The sequence below is a fragment of the Arvicola amphibius genome, chromosome 3 (genome assembly GCF_903992535.2).
Source record: "Arvicola amphibius chromosome 3, mArvAmp1.2, whole genome shotgun sequence".
Taxonomy (NCBI): Eukaryota; Metazoa; Chordata; class Mammalia; order Rodentia; family Cricetidae; genus Arvicola; species Arvicola amphibius.
In genome coordinates, this window is record NC_052049.1 from 168212015 (window position 1) to 168227878 (window position 15864).

General features: G+C 43.3%; 1 protein-coding gene across 1 annotated transcript in view; it reads right to left on the reverse strand.

The window, feature by feature from the left end:
- Positions 1-15864, reverse strand: part of Ephb1 (EPH receptor B1) — a 298584-nt gene that overhangs the window by 86608 nt on the left and 196112 nt on the right. Inside the window, exon 6 of the mRNA XM_042054742.1 lies at positions 3381-3505. Coding sequence (XP_041910676.1) covers positions 3381-3505 — 125 coding nt within the window. The remainder of the gene's footprint in view (positions 1-3380; positions 3506-15864) is intronic.

A 15864-nucleotide genomic window follows, 5' to 3' on the forward strand; every position in this document is an offset into this window, starting at 1 on the left:
GGAATAGGAAGCCAAGGCTCAGAGGCATGAGCCACATGGCTGTGGTCCCAGGTTATGTAGAGCACTTGACCTCATCACAGCTGCCCACTGAAGTATCTGCCTCGTCCACAGCCGGTGAGGTAGAGGCAGAGCAGTTGGCACCAGCCCCTTGCCAACACTGCCACCTGCTGCAGGGTAAAAGAGCAGGTCTCACATCCTAGCTGTTTGACTGACCTATGCAAGTATTTCTGTTTATTTTTATCCTCTTTATATGTTTCTTTGTCCAAAGCAGCTAAAACAATCCTGAGTACACTGGAATATGAAAGGAAGTGCAAATCTTATCCAATAGGCACATCTTAGGAAAACCCTTCTTCTAGACGAAGTATGATTTCAACAGGCCTGAAAGATCACATGTCTGGTAAAAAGGACTGAGTAGACCCTGGTCAACGACCCAGTATACTGCACAGCAAACTGATAACTGTAGCTTGGTGGGACTTCTTTGTCAGCTTTGATACACGATGGAATCAATGGGTCCAAACAGCTTAGGGGGTGAATTCTAACCTTATTATATCTCCCTAAAATGTTTTTGTACAAATAGATCTCTAACTTTGGAGTGAACTGGTCATAATGGTGAACTGGCTCATTTTATGTCAACTTGACACAAGCTAGAGTCATCTGAGAGGAGGGACCCTCAACTGAGGATGTGCCCCGTAAGATACAACTATAGGGCATTTTCTCAATTAGATTGATGGAGGAGGACCCAGCCCATTGGGGGTAGGGACACCCCTGGGCTGGTGGTCCTGGGTTCTCTAAGAAGGCAGGGTGAGTAAGTCATGAGGAGGAAACCAGTAAGCAGCACTCCTCCATGACCTCTGCATCAGCCCCGCCATGACCTCTGCATCAGCCCCGCCTTCAGGTTTCTGGCCTGTTTGAGTTCCTGTCCTGACTTCCTTCAGTGATGGACTACGATGTTGAAGTGCAAGCCAAATAAACCCTTTCCTCCCCAACTTGCATTTGGTCATGGTGTCTCAGGATCCAGCAATGGTTACCATAACTAAGACAAATAGGCTAAAATTACAGCCAGTTCATTGAACGTTCTGAATCACTGTCTCTGAAGGCCAGTGTTCACTGAATGCTGTCTCATTAGCCTCACTGGCGGGTGCTCCCATAATGTTGAGGAGCATAGCACTCCACAGGCAAGACTGGTGACCTAGACTGGTCTGTACCTCCACTTTCAGGGATGTAAAACTGCTACCATTTCATACACGTGCAAGCTGGGCCCTGCAATGGTTAAGTCACAGGACCACAGCAGCTTGTCAGAGCGCTGGAAATCAGGGTTCTGCTTCTAATGCAATGCTATTCGGCCATTCATCTGACCTCTTTGCAGGGCTGTGGGGTCTTCATTCCTGATTCTCTCTACATCCATCTACCCAGTGGATGACCTACCTCACTTAGACCAAGGATTTTCATACCATGTACATCCCAACAGCTCACACATGGGCATCTTCAGCCTATCCCCTTTGCTAACTCTAAATTAAAAGTTATCTTCTGGCTGAGGTCACCATTTTCTATTCCACATCTCTACCTGGCTTTTCTACAGGCATTTCAGCCACAAAGCTGCACTTCTGCTCTTCCTTCTGTCCAGTATTCATTGCCCAGGGAGGTTTTCTCGGTTGATGTTGCCTACATCATCCTAGAAGGTCTCTGGACATTCATCCACACGCCATCTAACGTAGAAATCAAGTTAGCCCTGCCTGTATTGTATACTGTATATCTAGAAGCCAGCTAATTTCAACAGCTCATGGTTGATGCTCCAATTCAAATATCTATCTTCCTGACAGATGATTATGGATCTAGCAGGCCTATTTACAGCCTGAACGGTGGTCAGAATATAAGTCACATCCTGTCCCTCTTCTGCTCTGAAACCTGCGGTGGTTCCCTGACTTACTGGGTAGTAAAGCTTGATTCATTATCGCTCAACATGTTGACGTCCCCTGGTATCAAGCTCTCGCACACACCTTCTAGACCCCTACAGCTCCTATCATTCCAGGTGTTCTCGTCTGCTCCCTACTCCTGGAGTCACAGCTGTGACGGCATCTCAGAGTCCGCCACTCTCCCCTTGCCGAGATAACTACTTCATAACTTAACTTTCTTCAGATACTGAAAGAGGTCTCATCCTCTCCAAGAGGCTAGGACCATTTTATTTAAGTCTGTAGCTTATCCTTGCCTGGCCTTTACAAGGCCATTCATTTTCTCTGCTTCTTTTTTTATTTAATTTTTAAAAGTTTATTATTTTTGTGTGTGTCTCTATGTGTCTATATGATGTGGGGTGTACATGTACCACTGTATATGTGTAGAGGTCAGAGGACAATTTGCAGGAGTTGGCTGTCTCTTTCAATTTTTATTTGGCTTCTAGATATCAAATCCAGGATATCAGGCTTGCTCACAAAATACCTTTACCCTCTGAGGGTCCTGCCAGATCCTCTATATTTTTATGCTACTATTTTTCACATGCTAATCATTTCCATATTTTGTATGTTCACTGTTCAGTCTGTCTCCCTCTTTTGGGAAGCCAGATTCCTGATAGCAGAACTCTTTTGTTCACTAACATCTCCGAGAATAGGACTTCCCAAATAGTATCGAGATCAAACTCTTCAACAAATAAACAAATGCATCTGGTGTTTTTCTAAACAGTGTGTTGGGTTAGTTCAGGAAGAAATGTATTTTCCCAGGATTTTTGCAAATGCTGCAGTTTAGCCCCGTGGAGAATGTCCTGTTTCCATGGATGATGAACAGGCCAGGGGCCAACCCTACAGGGCACCGTTTCCCTTCTCCTGGCAATCCAGGCCCTGGGTAGCCCTCAGTAGCAGCTGCTGACAAGCAGTCAGGGAATGCAGCACACAAATCACTATGTCAATTCATTTCTTTATCTCACCCTTTCAAACGTCCAGCTGCATGTCCTTTACCCGCCACATTAGTGTCACGACACATGCATATCATTTATAAATAAATAAGCTTGAGTTGCAGGCGTGGGATCAACAACTTGGAAAACAACCATTTACAAGACTCCAAAATCCTCTGAAGGTGGATAAAACCAGGTGGCTTTCATCACATCCTCCTTGCGAGAGAAAATCCATGGCTGTAGGAAGGGTAGTGGTTTCCACAGCCCAGTGTAGTATCCAGACTATCAGATGATGAATCTGAAGATTCTCCTCTCCCAGGTCAACGAAAAGAACCTGGGCAAGGCAGACCCAGCTTTCTCCCCAGGGATTCTCTGCCTTCCAGCACCCAATTCTTCCTCTCTATGGGTCCTCCAGCCTATCTCCTCTTGATCTCCAACGGCCACACCCACTGAACATTGTTGACTTGGCCTTAGAAGCCTGGGGTCAAAGGTGGCTCACCTTCTCGTAGTACCGGATCTCATAGTCCAGGATGATGCCATTGGGTTGCTCCGGCTGAGGCCATGACAAGGTGATGCTCCTCATGGTAGCACTGACCTGGTGCATGATGGGGACAGTGGAGGGGGCTGTGGAGAGAGGAAGAGACAAGGTCGTCGAAAAGATACTCAATATAGGAGAAGTGTTATCTTTTGGAGATGAACAGAGAGAAAGAGGTGATTGGGTTTGAGTTCTGTGCTTTCTTATTAGCTGAACTGGGTCTGCAGAACTCCCTGTGGGGTTTGTGGACTGAATGGAATGAGATGACAGAGGAGAGAGAAGGTGAAAATATCGTAGAGGAAGACATATGTAGTCACGGCTGGGGTGAATTGGTGTATTTATGGCACAGAAGGAAAAACTTACACAAGGGCTAGTGATGTGGTTCAGCGGGTAAAGGTGTTTGTTGTGAAAACCTCGCAACCTGAGTTCAAGTCCCCAAACCGGAACAAAAGTGGAATGAGAGAACTCACTCCACGGACGTGACCTTTGACCTTCATATGTGTACTTTGGCATATGCGTCAACACACACACTTAAAAAAAAATCAGTCCAAAATAAGAAAGAACTGGAAAAATAGGAGGAAGAGATGGGAACAATGAGAAGCCTTTTGAAGTACAAGGTGCTGGAGGACCCTCAATGATGCAGTAATGGGCTGAGCTACTGCAGGGCAGAAAACCTGGGCAAAGGAGGAACATCAAGAGTAGAACGGATTAGTGCAAAGTAATTGTATAACAGAAAGGGACATCCCAGCAAATATTTCTTTCCGGTTCTGTGTGTAGGATTTTAATACACTTCCAAAAGAAAGGAGGTAGCATCCCTCACGAAGACAGGAACACAGAGCTGCAACTGAGCCCCTGTCAGTACTCTCTGAGTGAGAGCGTTTGCAATGAAGAACTCACAAATGCAAACGAAGAAATGATACATAAAGCAAACGTTTGGAAACAGGATAATAATTCCAAGATCAGCAAAGATGATTATGAAATTTCTGTTAGGAAATAATATTTATCTCCCCAATTCAACATTTTTCACACGGCGTAAGTAAAATGAAAACAGTCTGGAAATAATAAATGAGGGCTGTCTTCCTAAGGGAAGAGGAGGGTAATGGATGAGGCTCCGTCTGCGCTCTGCTCGGGGGCTGTTGTGTTTAGTCTTGCCACTTCTGCAGTGATGAAGGTCATTTCCTCACTCGAACTCCGCTTTACAAGGGTTTCTCTGGGGACCATGGCTGAGTGACATTTACTATCCTCAACTTAAGTTAATGGATTCCCTCCAAGACCTGGAATTACAGAGCACAGCTAGCAGATCATACAAGGGGAAGGCATGGCCTTGCCCACAGTTCACCGGATTCGAGCATCTACTAAAGTCAGTCTGTGCCTGGGAAGGAAAAGCAGACATTCTAAAGATGCTCCTAGTTGTGTGAGCCACACAGGGTGAGAAGTGTGGGAAATGCTACCAGGACACCTTAGCATCAGAGTGTACTCTGGGACTTCGGAGGTTAGTTTGCATAAAGCCTACTACACACCATGTGTTGGCCATGACAGCGCGCCTTTCTGAGCGCCTACTCCTAAGGGTGGAACCGACAAAGGGCCTCAGATGCCGTGCCCTGTATTTACAAAGAGACTTGCCTCCTTTAGCGTTCCAGCTAAGCACTGAGTAGCCCACCTATCTATGCAAAGCATGGGTTCCCCCAGTAGGCACTCCTAATCAAAGATTCTACAATGATCTTTCCAAGGCTTCATGATAATAATACAGGTATACTAAACTTCTATACCGATTCCTCTTTCCTTCCTTCCTTCCTTCCTTCCTTCCTTCCTTCCTTTCTTCCTTCCTTCCTTCATCCCTTCCTTCCTTCCTTCCTTCCCTCTCACTTTCACTGGAATAGGATAACTACTGTGGTCTGATGGCTCCCCCTAAAATGTCCCAACTCAACACTTGCTGCCAAGTTCCTGCTACATGTGGGACAGCCTGCTCTGTGCTTCTGTAACTCTCACTCCTCATGGATCTTCCTTATTCATACCTCAGATTTGTCTTCTTCCCCTTGGTCTCACCTCTCCCAACTAAAGCAATCTAGAACAGTCCTTGTTGCACATAAGAGCTTGTCAAAGACCTAATGAAACCAGTCGGACTATACTTGAGTTTTCCCTGCTATAAAGAATGGTTAGCTGCTACAATTATTTCTGCCACAGTGAGACATGCTGCTACCTACAGTATCTCTTTCTCAATGGGCCTGTGTTATCAAGAACTCTGTAGTCATGGGATAGAGGCATCAGCCCAATGCTCCTCCAGGGCTTGTACTACAAGTTAAGTGTAAACCTAGTATCTACTATGTTTTGTGTATTCTATTAATTTGACTATTAGCCTTTGGATCAAAAGCATGTCTTTAATATTCGATCTTGAAGTCAAAGTCGCATATAAACTCTAGATTTCCCCGAGGTATATTCTCTCTCACCATGAATGTAGAGCTGGATTTCTGTTGTGGAGATGCTTAATCCCTCTTTGCTTTTGATGGTATTATATTTAATCTACTAATCTAACAAATTCAAAGAACTTTTAACCCTCATCTCAACTGTCTAATGCATTTTTTTCTCTCCTACCTTGGTATTATAACCCAGCTGTGTTGATTAATTAAACAGTTACTATTTAATTGTATCTGCCAGGTAGTTGCTCTTTCAGGCTCTAGACATATATTCATAAGTAAAGTTTCTTACCCTCTCAAAACCTATTATCTACTAGAGGGATTCATAATATAGACATGATCAATAAATAGCAAGATATATAAGAAATAGTAAAGTGGGGAAATCAAGTAGGGAAAAAAGAGGTGGAACGACAGGGTAGGAAGTACGAGGCAGGCCTGTGGTCAACAAAGGGCTCCCTGAGTAGCAGATGTAGGAGTGTAAGCTAAAGGAGAGAGGGGCAGCATTGAGTGTCTGACCTGATGGCATCATAGTCAAGGGGAGGGCTAGTGTGTGTGTGTGTGTGTGTGTGTGTGTGTGTGGTGTGTGTGCGCGCACATTTTGTTTGGTTTGGGATGGAGCTATTTAATAAATTTGTTAAAATTTATTAAGCTACATGAGATGCTTGTTATATTGTCATAAACTAGGCTCTACATTAGATAATCCTTCCCGACTGTAGGCTACTGCTTGGAGCACATTTCAGTTAGGTTGGTCTAAACTTGGTGTTGGGTGCAGTGTGTGATGTGGCATCGTCATTTCCTCCCATGAAAACCGTTCCTTCCTGGAGAGAGGAGGGAGCCTCATAAGACTCAAAGCTCATAAAGCACAGAAGCCCCAGGAAGTTCAGGAAATGACAAGATTCACAAGGCCCTTCCCCAAGTTTATACAAGCAATAACAATTTCTGGGAGACAAGACTCTCTCTGGTGGAGCTGCTGGCGAATTGTTCAGGGAGCTCCAGGGATTGCAGCTTTCGTGAGTTGTCACGCATGCCGGGGTAGGCTTTTCAGTGGTGCAGCCGCCTTTGAGTCACCCGCGCTCCTGCTGGCATCCCAGGGAAGTCACTGATATACTCAACTGGCCTTGAGTGGGTAACTCCGTTGGTCTGTCATGGGTAGCCTATCTAGGGTGATCAGATATCTGTCTCTCCTGGATTTGGCTTATTTTATTTCCAACTCCGTGACAGTGTCGTGGGGATGTAGCTCCCCTCACAAGTCGAGGAACACAGGCATTGGGAATGTCTCCATAGATGTGAGATATAGAAGAAAAAGAATTAAAAGCGACTGCAAAGTTTTTGTTTGGAAGAACCAGAGGACAAGGCTGCCATCAACTGAGATGAGAGACATCAACGGAAGCCATCTGGGAGGCAGACCAGCTGTTCCATTTTGAACACATTACATTTCAGGTGTCTAAGATATCCTGTGTAGACACTGGGTAGGGGGACGTGTGCGTAAAGTTGGAGCTATTAGTATTTCAATAAATCAGAAAGGAGTAGAACTGACAGATCATGAAGATAGTTAGTGGGGTGGACGTTTTAAGATGTAGGGAATGAGGAGAAAACAGCAAAGGGCCCTGTGAAAGCCAGGCCAATAGAGTAGAAGGAAAACCTGCAAGTGTGATTGCCTGGAAACCAAGCAGAAGGAAGGGTACTTGGGGGACCGAATATGTGAAATCTCACTGCTAAGTCAGGTAAAATGAGAACCAAACCCCTGATTTAACCACAGCCTCTGTGGCTAATCATTCGGAGGGCACGCATTCACCTTGCTCAAGATCCTGCACACCTTGGCAGGACTATGTGAGGAAGTCAAGGTAGCTCAGAAAGTGCCACAGTCTCTCAGAGTTGCTACATGTTTTGGGGGTCCCAGTGTGACCCAAGATGGGGATGACTGAAGGGCTTCTTTCCTACCACATCTTGCCTTTCAGATGACCCTTGTAGGCCATGGGGAAGCCCAGCCTACACGATGCTGCTTTTAGAAGTACCACGCAGGTCTCCAGGCTCCCTCTGTCTCAGAGATAAGATGTCATCTATTAAAACTGGAAAACTTAGAGCTGGGAATGTAGAGTACTCACTGAGCATGCACCAACCTCTGGGGTCAGTCCCTAGCACCAAAGAAAAGCAAGCATGATGGCATGTGTCTGTAATGCCAGGTTTTAGAAGGTAGAGGCAAAAGAATCAGAAATAGTTCAAGGTCATCCTCAGCTATTTAGTGAGTTCAAAACCCACTTAAGCCTCATGAGACTCTGTCTCTGAAAAGAAGGTAACAAATTTAAAAAAAAAAAAAAGGAAGACTCCAAGATGGCAGGTTAGAAACATGCAGTGATGGCCATCTTCTCTGGGAATAGGACCAAATGCAGGAGAACAGCTATTTCTTGAGGTGGCGGCGACAAAAAGCAACTAAAGTTTATCTGTAAGTAAACTTTAAAAATCTTAGAGGCTTTGGAAAGCAGAACAGAGGTTGAGAAAGAACATCTTGGCACCAAGCTCATTAGCTGTGCACAGGGAGGGAGCAGAGGGCAGAGGTGAAAGAAGAGGAGGAAACACAGAAAACACAATAGCACAGGCCTAGGCACCATGCATGGGTTCAGTTGAGTAGGCAAGGGAATCAGAACCCACACAGAAAAAAGGCACACAGGGAGCTTTCTCAGTGTCACCATGTACAGTTGTTGGGAAGTCATCTAGATACGGTCTAGCCTGGGCTCACTGCTGGGGAAATCAATGATTCCTTCATTTTCTTGTGTCTGAGAGCAAGGTCATGAACAAATGCTGGCCAGAGACTCAGTCTGGCAACCAATGAAGACTCTGACACCAAAGCACCAAGTGTGATGACTCGAACCTGAAATCCCAAACCTCAAGAGACTGACGCAGGAGAATTGCTGCAAGTTCTAGGCCAGCTTAGACCTACATAGTGAGTATCAGATCAGCCAGGACAGTAAAACTTTCAGAAATTTAATGATGATGATGATAATTTAATTAAATAACAACAACAACAATAACGATGAAGAAAGAGTTCCATGAGTGGAAAGTCACACCAAGCTGAGACAAACAGAAGGGAGCAAAGGTTCAGGCCAGCTGAGACCATCAGTTCGCAAGGGAGAGTACAGGCACTGAGGTGAGCCTGTGCCTTCAGGTCACTGTTTCCAGGAGCTAAGTTTCATTCTAAAACTAAAAGAGACATATGTCATATATATTGATAAAAGAAACATTATACTAAGAAGATCTAATGGTTGTAAATATACACACGTTGATATCAGTATACTCTAATTCAAAATAGAAGTGCTAGTGTCCATAAAGATACACATAGAATCAATATACTAATAATGGATGCTGTGGTTTGTCTATTAAATTTCCCTTGATGACCCATGCATTTGAACTTCGCCCCTAGCTGGTGGTGCTACTGAGATGTAAGCAAACCAGCAAGGCTAATCAACAAACCTAATCAACAAACCTAATCAACAACCTAATCAACAGGTTAGCACATTGACGGAGTTATAGGCTGATGGCATTACCGACATGTGATGGACACTAGGAGGTGGGCCTGGTCCGAGAAGATCACAAAGGTAGATCTTGGAAGGAAATACGTTGTCCATGGCCCTTTTCTGTCTCTCTGCTTCTTAGGCATCATGAAGTGAGCAGCTTGGTTCTACCATGCCTTCCTGTTGCCATGCCATCCTGCTTCAACACAGGCTCACAGCAGGGAAGCAAACAAAACATGGATTGAACCCTGGCAAGCATGCATAGGAATAAGCCTTTCCTTCTCTAAGTGGTCTTTCTAAGACATTCTTGCAGTGGCAAAAAGGCTGGCTGACACACCGATTGACATTGGCATTCTATTCTCCCCAATAGATAGGCTATCCAAAGCAAAAAAATCAGTGAAGAAACATGAGCGGTTAACTGCACTGTAGCTCAAATGGAATCAGCATCCATCTACAGAATATTATGCAGATGCAAAACACACTCTTCTCGGTGGCTTGTGGAACTTCCCCCAAAAGGGTTATTTTAAAGATCCATGGCAATTGAAACAAACACAAAAATACTGAAGTATCTGTTTGGATCATACCAGTCCTCAATGGGGAAAAACTGGAAATAACTGGTAGGAGAAACTGCAGATAATTTGCAAGTACACAGGCACTGAAAAACATACTTCTGAAACACCAGTAAGCCACTGTAGAAATCGGGGGAGAAATTGGGAAAGAAGAAGTCAAAATATCTGCAAGACTCTACAATAAGAGCATAAATTTTCTTTAAAAATTTAATAGAGCAACAGAATACAAAATTGGCATATGAAAATCAGTAGATTCTCTAAACACTGGTAATGAACTCAGTGAAAAGGAAATCAGGAAAACAATTGCATTAATAATAACCTCAACAAAAATCTAGAAATAAACCTAACCCAGGAGACTTTTGTAACGAAAACTCTGAAACCCCAAACCAAAAAAAAAAAAAAAAAATGAAGAAAATGTCAGAGGATAGAAAGACCCCTAAGTGCCCATAAATCCACAGAACTGATGATAGAAAGCAACCATGTTGCTGAAAGGGTTTCAAGATTCAGTAAAATCCTTACCAAAGTTCCAATGATACTCTTCATAGAACTAGGAAAACAAACAAACAAAACCCCTAAAGTTCTTAAGGAAGTAGAAAAGATCCCATTCTGAGCAAGAAACACTGGAAGCACGGAAACACTCCATTTCATATTACACTACAGAGCCATAGTAATAAAAAAAAAAAGCATGGAATGGGTACAACAATCAGCCTGTAAAACAATGAGATAGAAGAAATGGCCAGAAATAAACTCACATAGCTACAGAAACAGATTTTGACGAAGATGGAAAACATATAAATGTTAAGGAAAAGGCAGCATCTCTAGCAAACAGTGATGGGACAATGGCACAGCCACACGTAGATGACTGAATTTTGAGCCCCACCTTCCTCTCACTCTACACAAAATTCATCTTGAAACTGTATGAATTTAAGACCCAAAATTTGAAACTTCTAGAGGAAAATGCAGAAACCTTCAACATACAGGCATAGCCAGTGGCTTCCAGAATAGGACTTCCATGGCTAAAAGAGGATAAAAAGGGTTGACAAATGGAGTTCCTCAATCAAAATGCTTCTGTAATCAACAGAGACAACAATAGAGTGCAGAGGCAACCCACACAACAGCAGAGAATCTTTGCCAGCCATTCACCTGATGGGTGATACCGAGTATATAGAGCACTCAAAAAGTTTGAGCCAAAGGAACAAACAATCCAGTCAATAGATGGGCAACTAGACTCAACAGATGCTTTCCAAAAGACAACACACAGATGGTGGATAAATACATGAAACCCCTGTGACACCCTTGGCTATGGGGCAAATGCAAATCAAATGCATGTTGAGATCACCATTCATCCTGGTCAGATTGACTAGAGTGTGCAACAAAAGCAACAAAAGCTAGCAAGGATGAGGTGGAGAAGGATTACACACTGTTGGTGGGAATGTGCATTTATGCAGCTATTTTTTTAAATTTCTCAAAAAACTAAAATCAAAACTATGCAGTCCAGATCACCACTCCTGAGTATATATCTGAAGGAATCAAAGTCAGTAGATAATGCGCGCGCGCACACACACACACACACACACATACACATAAACACACACACTAATGCACAAGGGAACACTACTCAGTCACAAAAAAAAATCAAAAAACCAAAAAACAAGAATCATATCATTTGCAGGAAAATCGATTGAGCTAGTAATCAACATGCTAAGAGAATCAGGCCCAATCTAGAAAGACAAGATTCACAGAAGAATCTCGTATGTGATGCTGAGATCAGGGTCATGCAAGAAAACAGAAGTGAAGAACTATGGGAGAAGAACAGGCCCAGTGGAAAAAGAAAGGAGAATACAAGATGGATAATGGGAAATAAATGTGATCAAAGTATCTTATATACATGCACAAATATGTAACAATAAATGCCATTATTTTGTATAATTCTGTGTAATGACGTTTTGAAGGATTAACCCCGATAGTCTAAGGCTAACCCTGGGCTTGATTCTTCTCTATGCCTCTAATCTTCAGAAAGGCTTCATTCAAAACTCCATATACTTATCAAACACTATGGCATGCCTGCTCTGATCATTGGGGTCAGAGAAAAGAGATCACAACCTTGTTCTCAGGGTTCATGGAGTTCAGTGGGGGCAGGGGTCAGAATGTAAAGAACCACAGGGCACGGCAGAGAGAAACAATCAGCATCCCAAAGCATGAATGCCCTTGTTTCTAAAGATGGCATTGGCCACACCAGTTGCCACCTAGCAGCTCACAGATCCAGGAGAAGGGGTTGTAGCCATCCTGGTCAACATTTCTTGGATAGATAGTGATGACCCGATGGTCACAAGTCCTTCGGAAACTGTGTCCCATACAGGGACCTTTAAATGTCTTATGCTTTGTGATAGGGCTTGGCACATGGGAGAAATTGACAGAGCATTTCCTGATCTCTCTGCATGAAAGTTAGGGCAACTTACAGCCAGGCCCTGCTATCAGCAGTACCTACACTGTAGATTTGGTTTTCCTTGTCGAAGGGCAAACATCACCCCTAAATCTGGTCTTTTATGTGTGATGAAAGCATCAGTTAAGTAAAAATAAAAATAAGCTTAGGTATTCATTCATCCAAACAACATCTTCTAGAAAAACTAAGGCAGATGAGAAGATTAATTCCAGCAGGCGACCCCTGTGACCCTCCCACCCCAAAACATTGATTTCAACAGTCAATTCAGGGCAGTCTTTTCTACATAATCCTCAGAGGAAGGGATGGTGTTACTGAATGCTTGAAAGAATCTGTTTTGCAAGGGCGCACAAAGCTTTTGAGTAAATTAAACATTCTATCAAGAGACAGAAATAATGAAAATGAAGAGTTCACAAGATTATTCAAATTTAGAGGAAAAAAAGAGCCTTTTGTCAGAAAAGGTAAGAAGAAAGAATTAGTTTGGAGGCTATTTGGAAAGAAGATCCTGAAGTCTCGGTAAAGATGTCTGGCCTTAAAGGGAGGTGCTCAGAAAAATCTAAACAGAAACAAAACTACCCTGCAGTCCCTTTTAGAAGAAATACAGAAGGTTGTTCTACAGGATCATAAAGAGAACAAGAAGTAAGGAAGGTCTCTTCTGTCCCCGATAAAAAATTTACCAGGGTTCAAAACAAGTTAGATCCAAGAGTACCCACTACTGTCAGTATCCAGAGTGTCTTTAAGGAAGTAAGAATCAGTGAAGAACTTAAAAGTGGTTATCAAGTGGCTCAGGGATGGTGAGGAAACAGGAGCAGGTCAAGGGACTGAAGTCCTTTGTCTCTGTTTTTGCCACTGAAGACTTCTGGGAGATTGTACTCCCCAATTGCTTTAGTAGCAGACAGATCCAAGAGAGGGTATTGTATGTAATACATCAAAGACACGGAATGTTCTTACTTGTTCTGACAAGTGGGATACGGAAAAGTTGCAGATAAGATGGCCCTAAGGCAAGTTGGAAAGTGTCACAGTCACGACACAGGACAAGTGCCAGCCAATACTGGTCACTTGTCACCGCCAACAGTACTAGAGATGGGTGTCAAGACAAGCAATTATCAGGCTTCCATTTTTACAAAAGGTTCCAAAGGGGGCAGTGAGGCTTATGACCCTATGGCGTCTGAGATGCTGTTAATCTATCTCAAAAGTTCATCACTCCATGTATGGACCCTAGGTCCAGATGCATGGAAACCATCATCGTGCCACCTGGATGATCTGCGCCTGACCCCCTAGTTTAGCAACTGATTTGACCACATTCAAGGGTCGCTTCTTACCCATTTTATTTCCCTTATTCAATAGAAATATTTTCCCTTGACAGATAATCATTTCCAATTCCAAAATATAAGAATAAATGTGCTTCTCTTCTATGATAATTACTAAGTTTTGATGCATTATCTTTGCTTATTAGAAATTACTTCATAATCTCTTAATTGATTTTTGGGTCAAAATAATTCCATCAAGAGGTTTATCCATAATCCACTTTGGGATCTAACAAATGATACAAGTTTACTATGTTAATACACTTTTCAGACACTGAAAATATTTACATGCAATTTTAAAGAACATTCACAGCAAACTGCAAATCCACTCAAAATTAAGTTGTTTTGTTGAAGTATAATGATTGAAGAAGTTATGAAAATAAGACATTTGGACTTTTTGAAGGTCATCAAACCTTTTCTACAAAGGAACAGTGTTGCTCATGGCTGGGTGTCCTACCAGGGAGGGTCAGTTTCTGTAGGTGTGTCTTCTATCTATCTGATGATTTCATTGGTTAATTAATAAAGAAACTGCTTGGCCTGATAGGTCAGAACATAGGTGAGTGGAGTAGACAGAACAGAATTCTGGGAAGAAGGAAGTGAGGCAGATGGCTCAGGCAATCGACATGCCTCTCCTCTCTGAGACAGACGCAATGGAGCCAGCTGCCAAGTCAGACATTCTGAATCTTTCCTGGTAAGCCACCACCTCGTGGTGCTACACAGATTACTAAATATGGGTTAAAGCAAGATGTGAGAATTAACTAATAAGAGGCTGAAACTAATGGGCCAGGCAGTGTTTAAATGAATACAGTTTGTGTGTTGTTATTTCGGGTGTAAAGCTAGCCGTGTGGGATGGGGGGGATGAAAAGCAGACCTGCTCAACTCCTCTCTACAAGTTTCCAGGCCATCTCTCCCAGATCAGAATGCTGCTGAGTTTCCTCTAACTTACTCTGCTTAAGAGGACACTCTTCAAAGTTTTCTGAAGGGTGGATGGCCTGTTCAGTCCGAAGGAGTTCATATCTGTGTTTTCTCAGATGACTCACAAAAAGAGGGTCCTAGTCTCACTATAACCCATGGTGGGCATGGTAGGGTCATTTTCCTTGGCATTTTCATAGGAGATGGTCCTTACTGTGACCATTTCTCCCCATTGAGGTACTGCTGTCTCAGCCTGAACGAGGTAAATAGCCACTTTTACCATAAGTATCCCATTTTGAGTTGCTTCCACGTTGGGGCTGTTAAGATAATGCTGGCCCGGAGCTGTCAGCATCCTTCCCGACAGCCAGAGTTCATGGTGCCAGAAGGTTTTATGCAAGTTATGTAGGCTGCAAGGAGAAAGAGGTCACCAACTGTCTTTCTTGGCTATGGATCCTTTGTACTATAGTTCTGACTAGGTAGGCAAGATGCACACACTGGTACAACAGTGGCAAGAATATTTGGTGGGCAACCAACCATTTTCCAATTGAATATGGGGCTCATTTGAGAGGTGAACACATGTCTGTTACCGTAAAGTGGGTCACAAGCCTACATATAGGGAAGCCACAGATCCCCGGGAGGATGTACTACTGATGCTTTGTGTAGTCACACTGACTTCTACGTGTTTATGTTTATACCCATAGACTACTCCTGCTCTCAGCCTGGGTCATGCAAGCCTCTTTGTTGTACAGGGTGACAGAGACTCATAACTGATCAAAATACTGAAAAAGTGACTGTTGTATTCTCAGCTCTAAGTGGGAATATACCACCACCCTCCAAGACCCAGGGAACACATAGAGGAGGGTCGGGAAAATTCTAAGAGCTCAAGGGTGAAGAAAACTGCTATGGAATGCTGTCATTCGGATGTGCAATGGCCACAGATACAGAATATGCAGAAAGTATAGCAACCCTCAAAAGACCTACACACACACACACACACACACACACACACACACACACACACGATATGGGGGTGTAAAAGGGATTCACTGGAAAGAAGGAGGAGGAAGTTAACAGGAGAGTAGTAGTGAACAGAGAGTAGTGGGGCATAAATATGATCATAATATATCCTATACATATTTGAAAGTTTTTAAAAATCATAAAGAAGAATAATCTAGGGTCGGGGGAAAATGGCTCCATCAATAAAGTGTTTACTTACTAGTCACCTCCCCAGCCAAAAGGCAGGTATGCTGGTGGACATTGGCAATTCCAGTGCTGGGAGAGCAGAGACAGGTGAGTA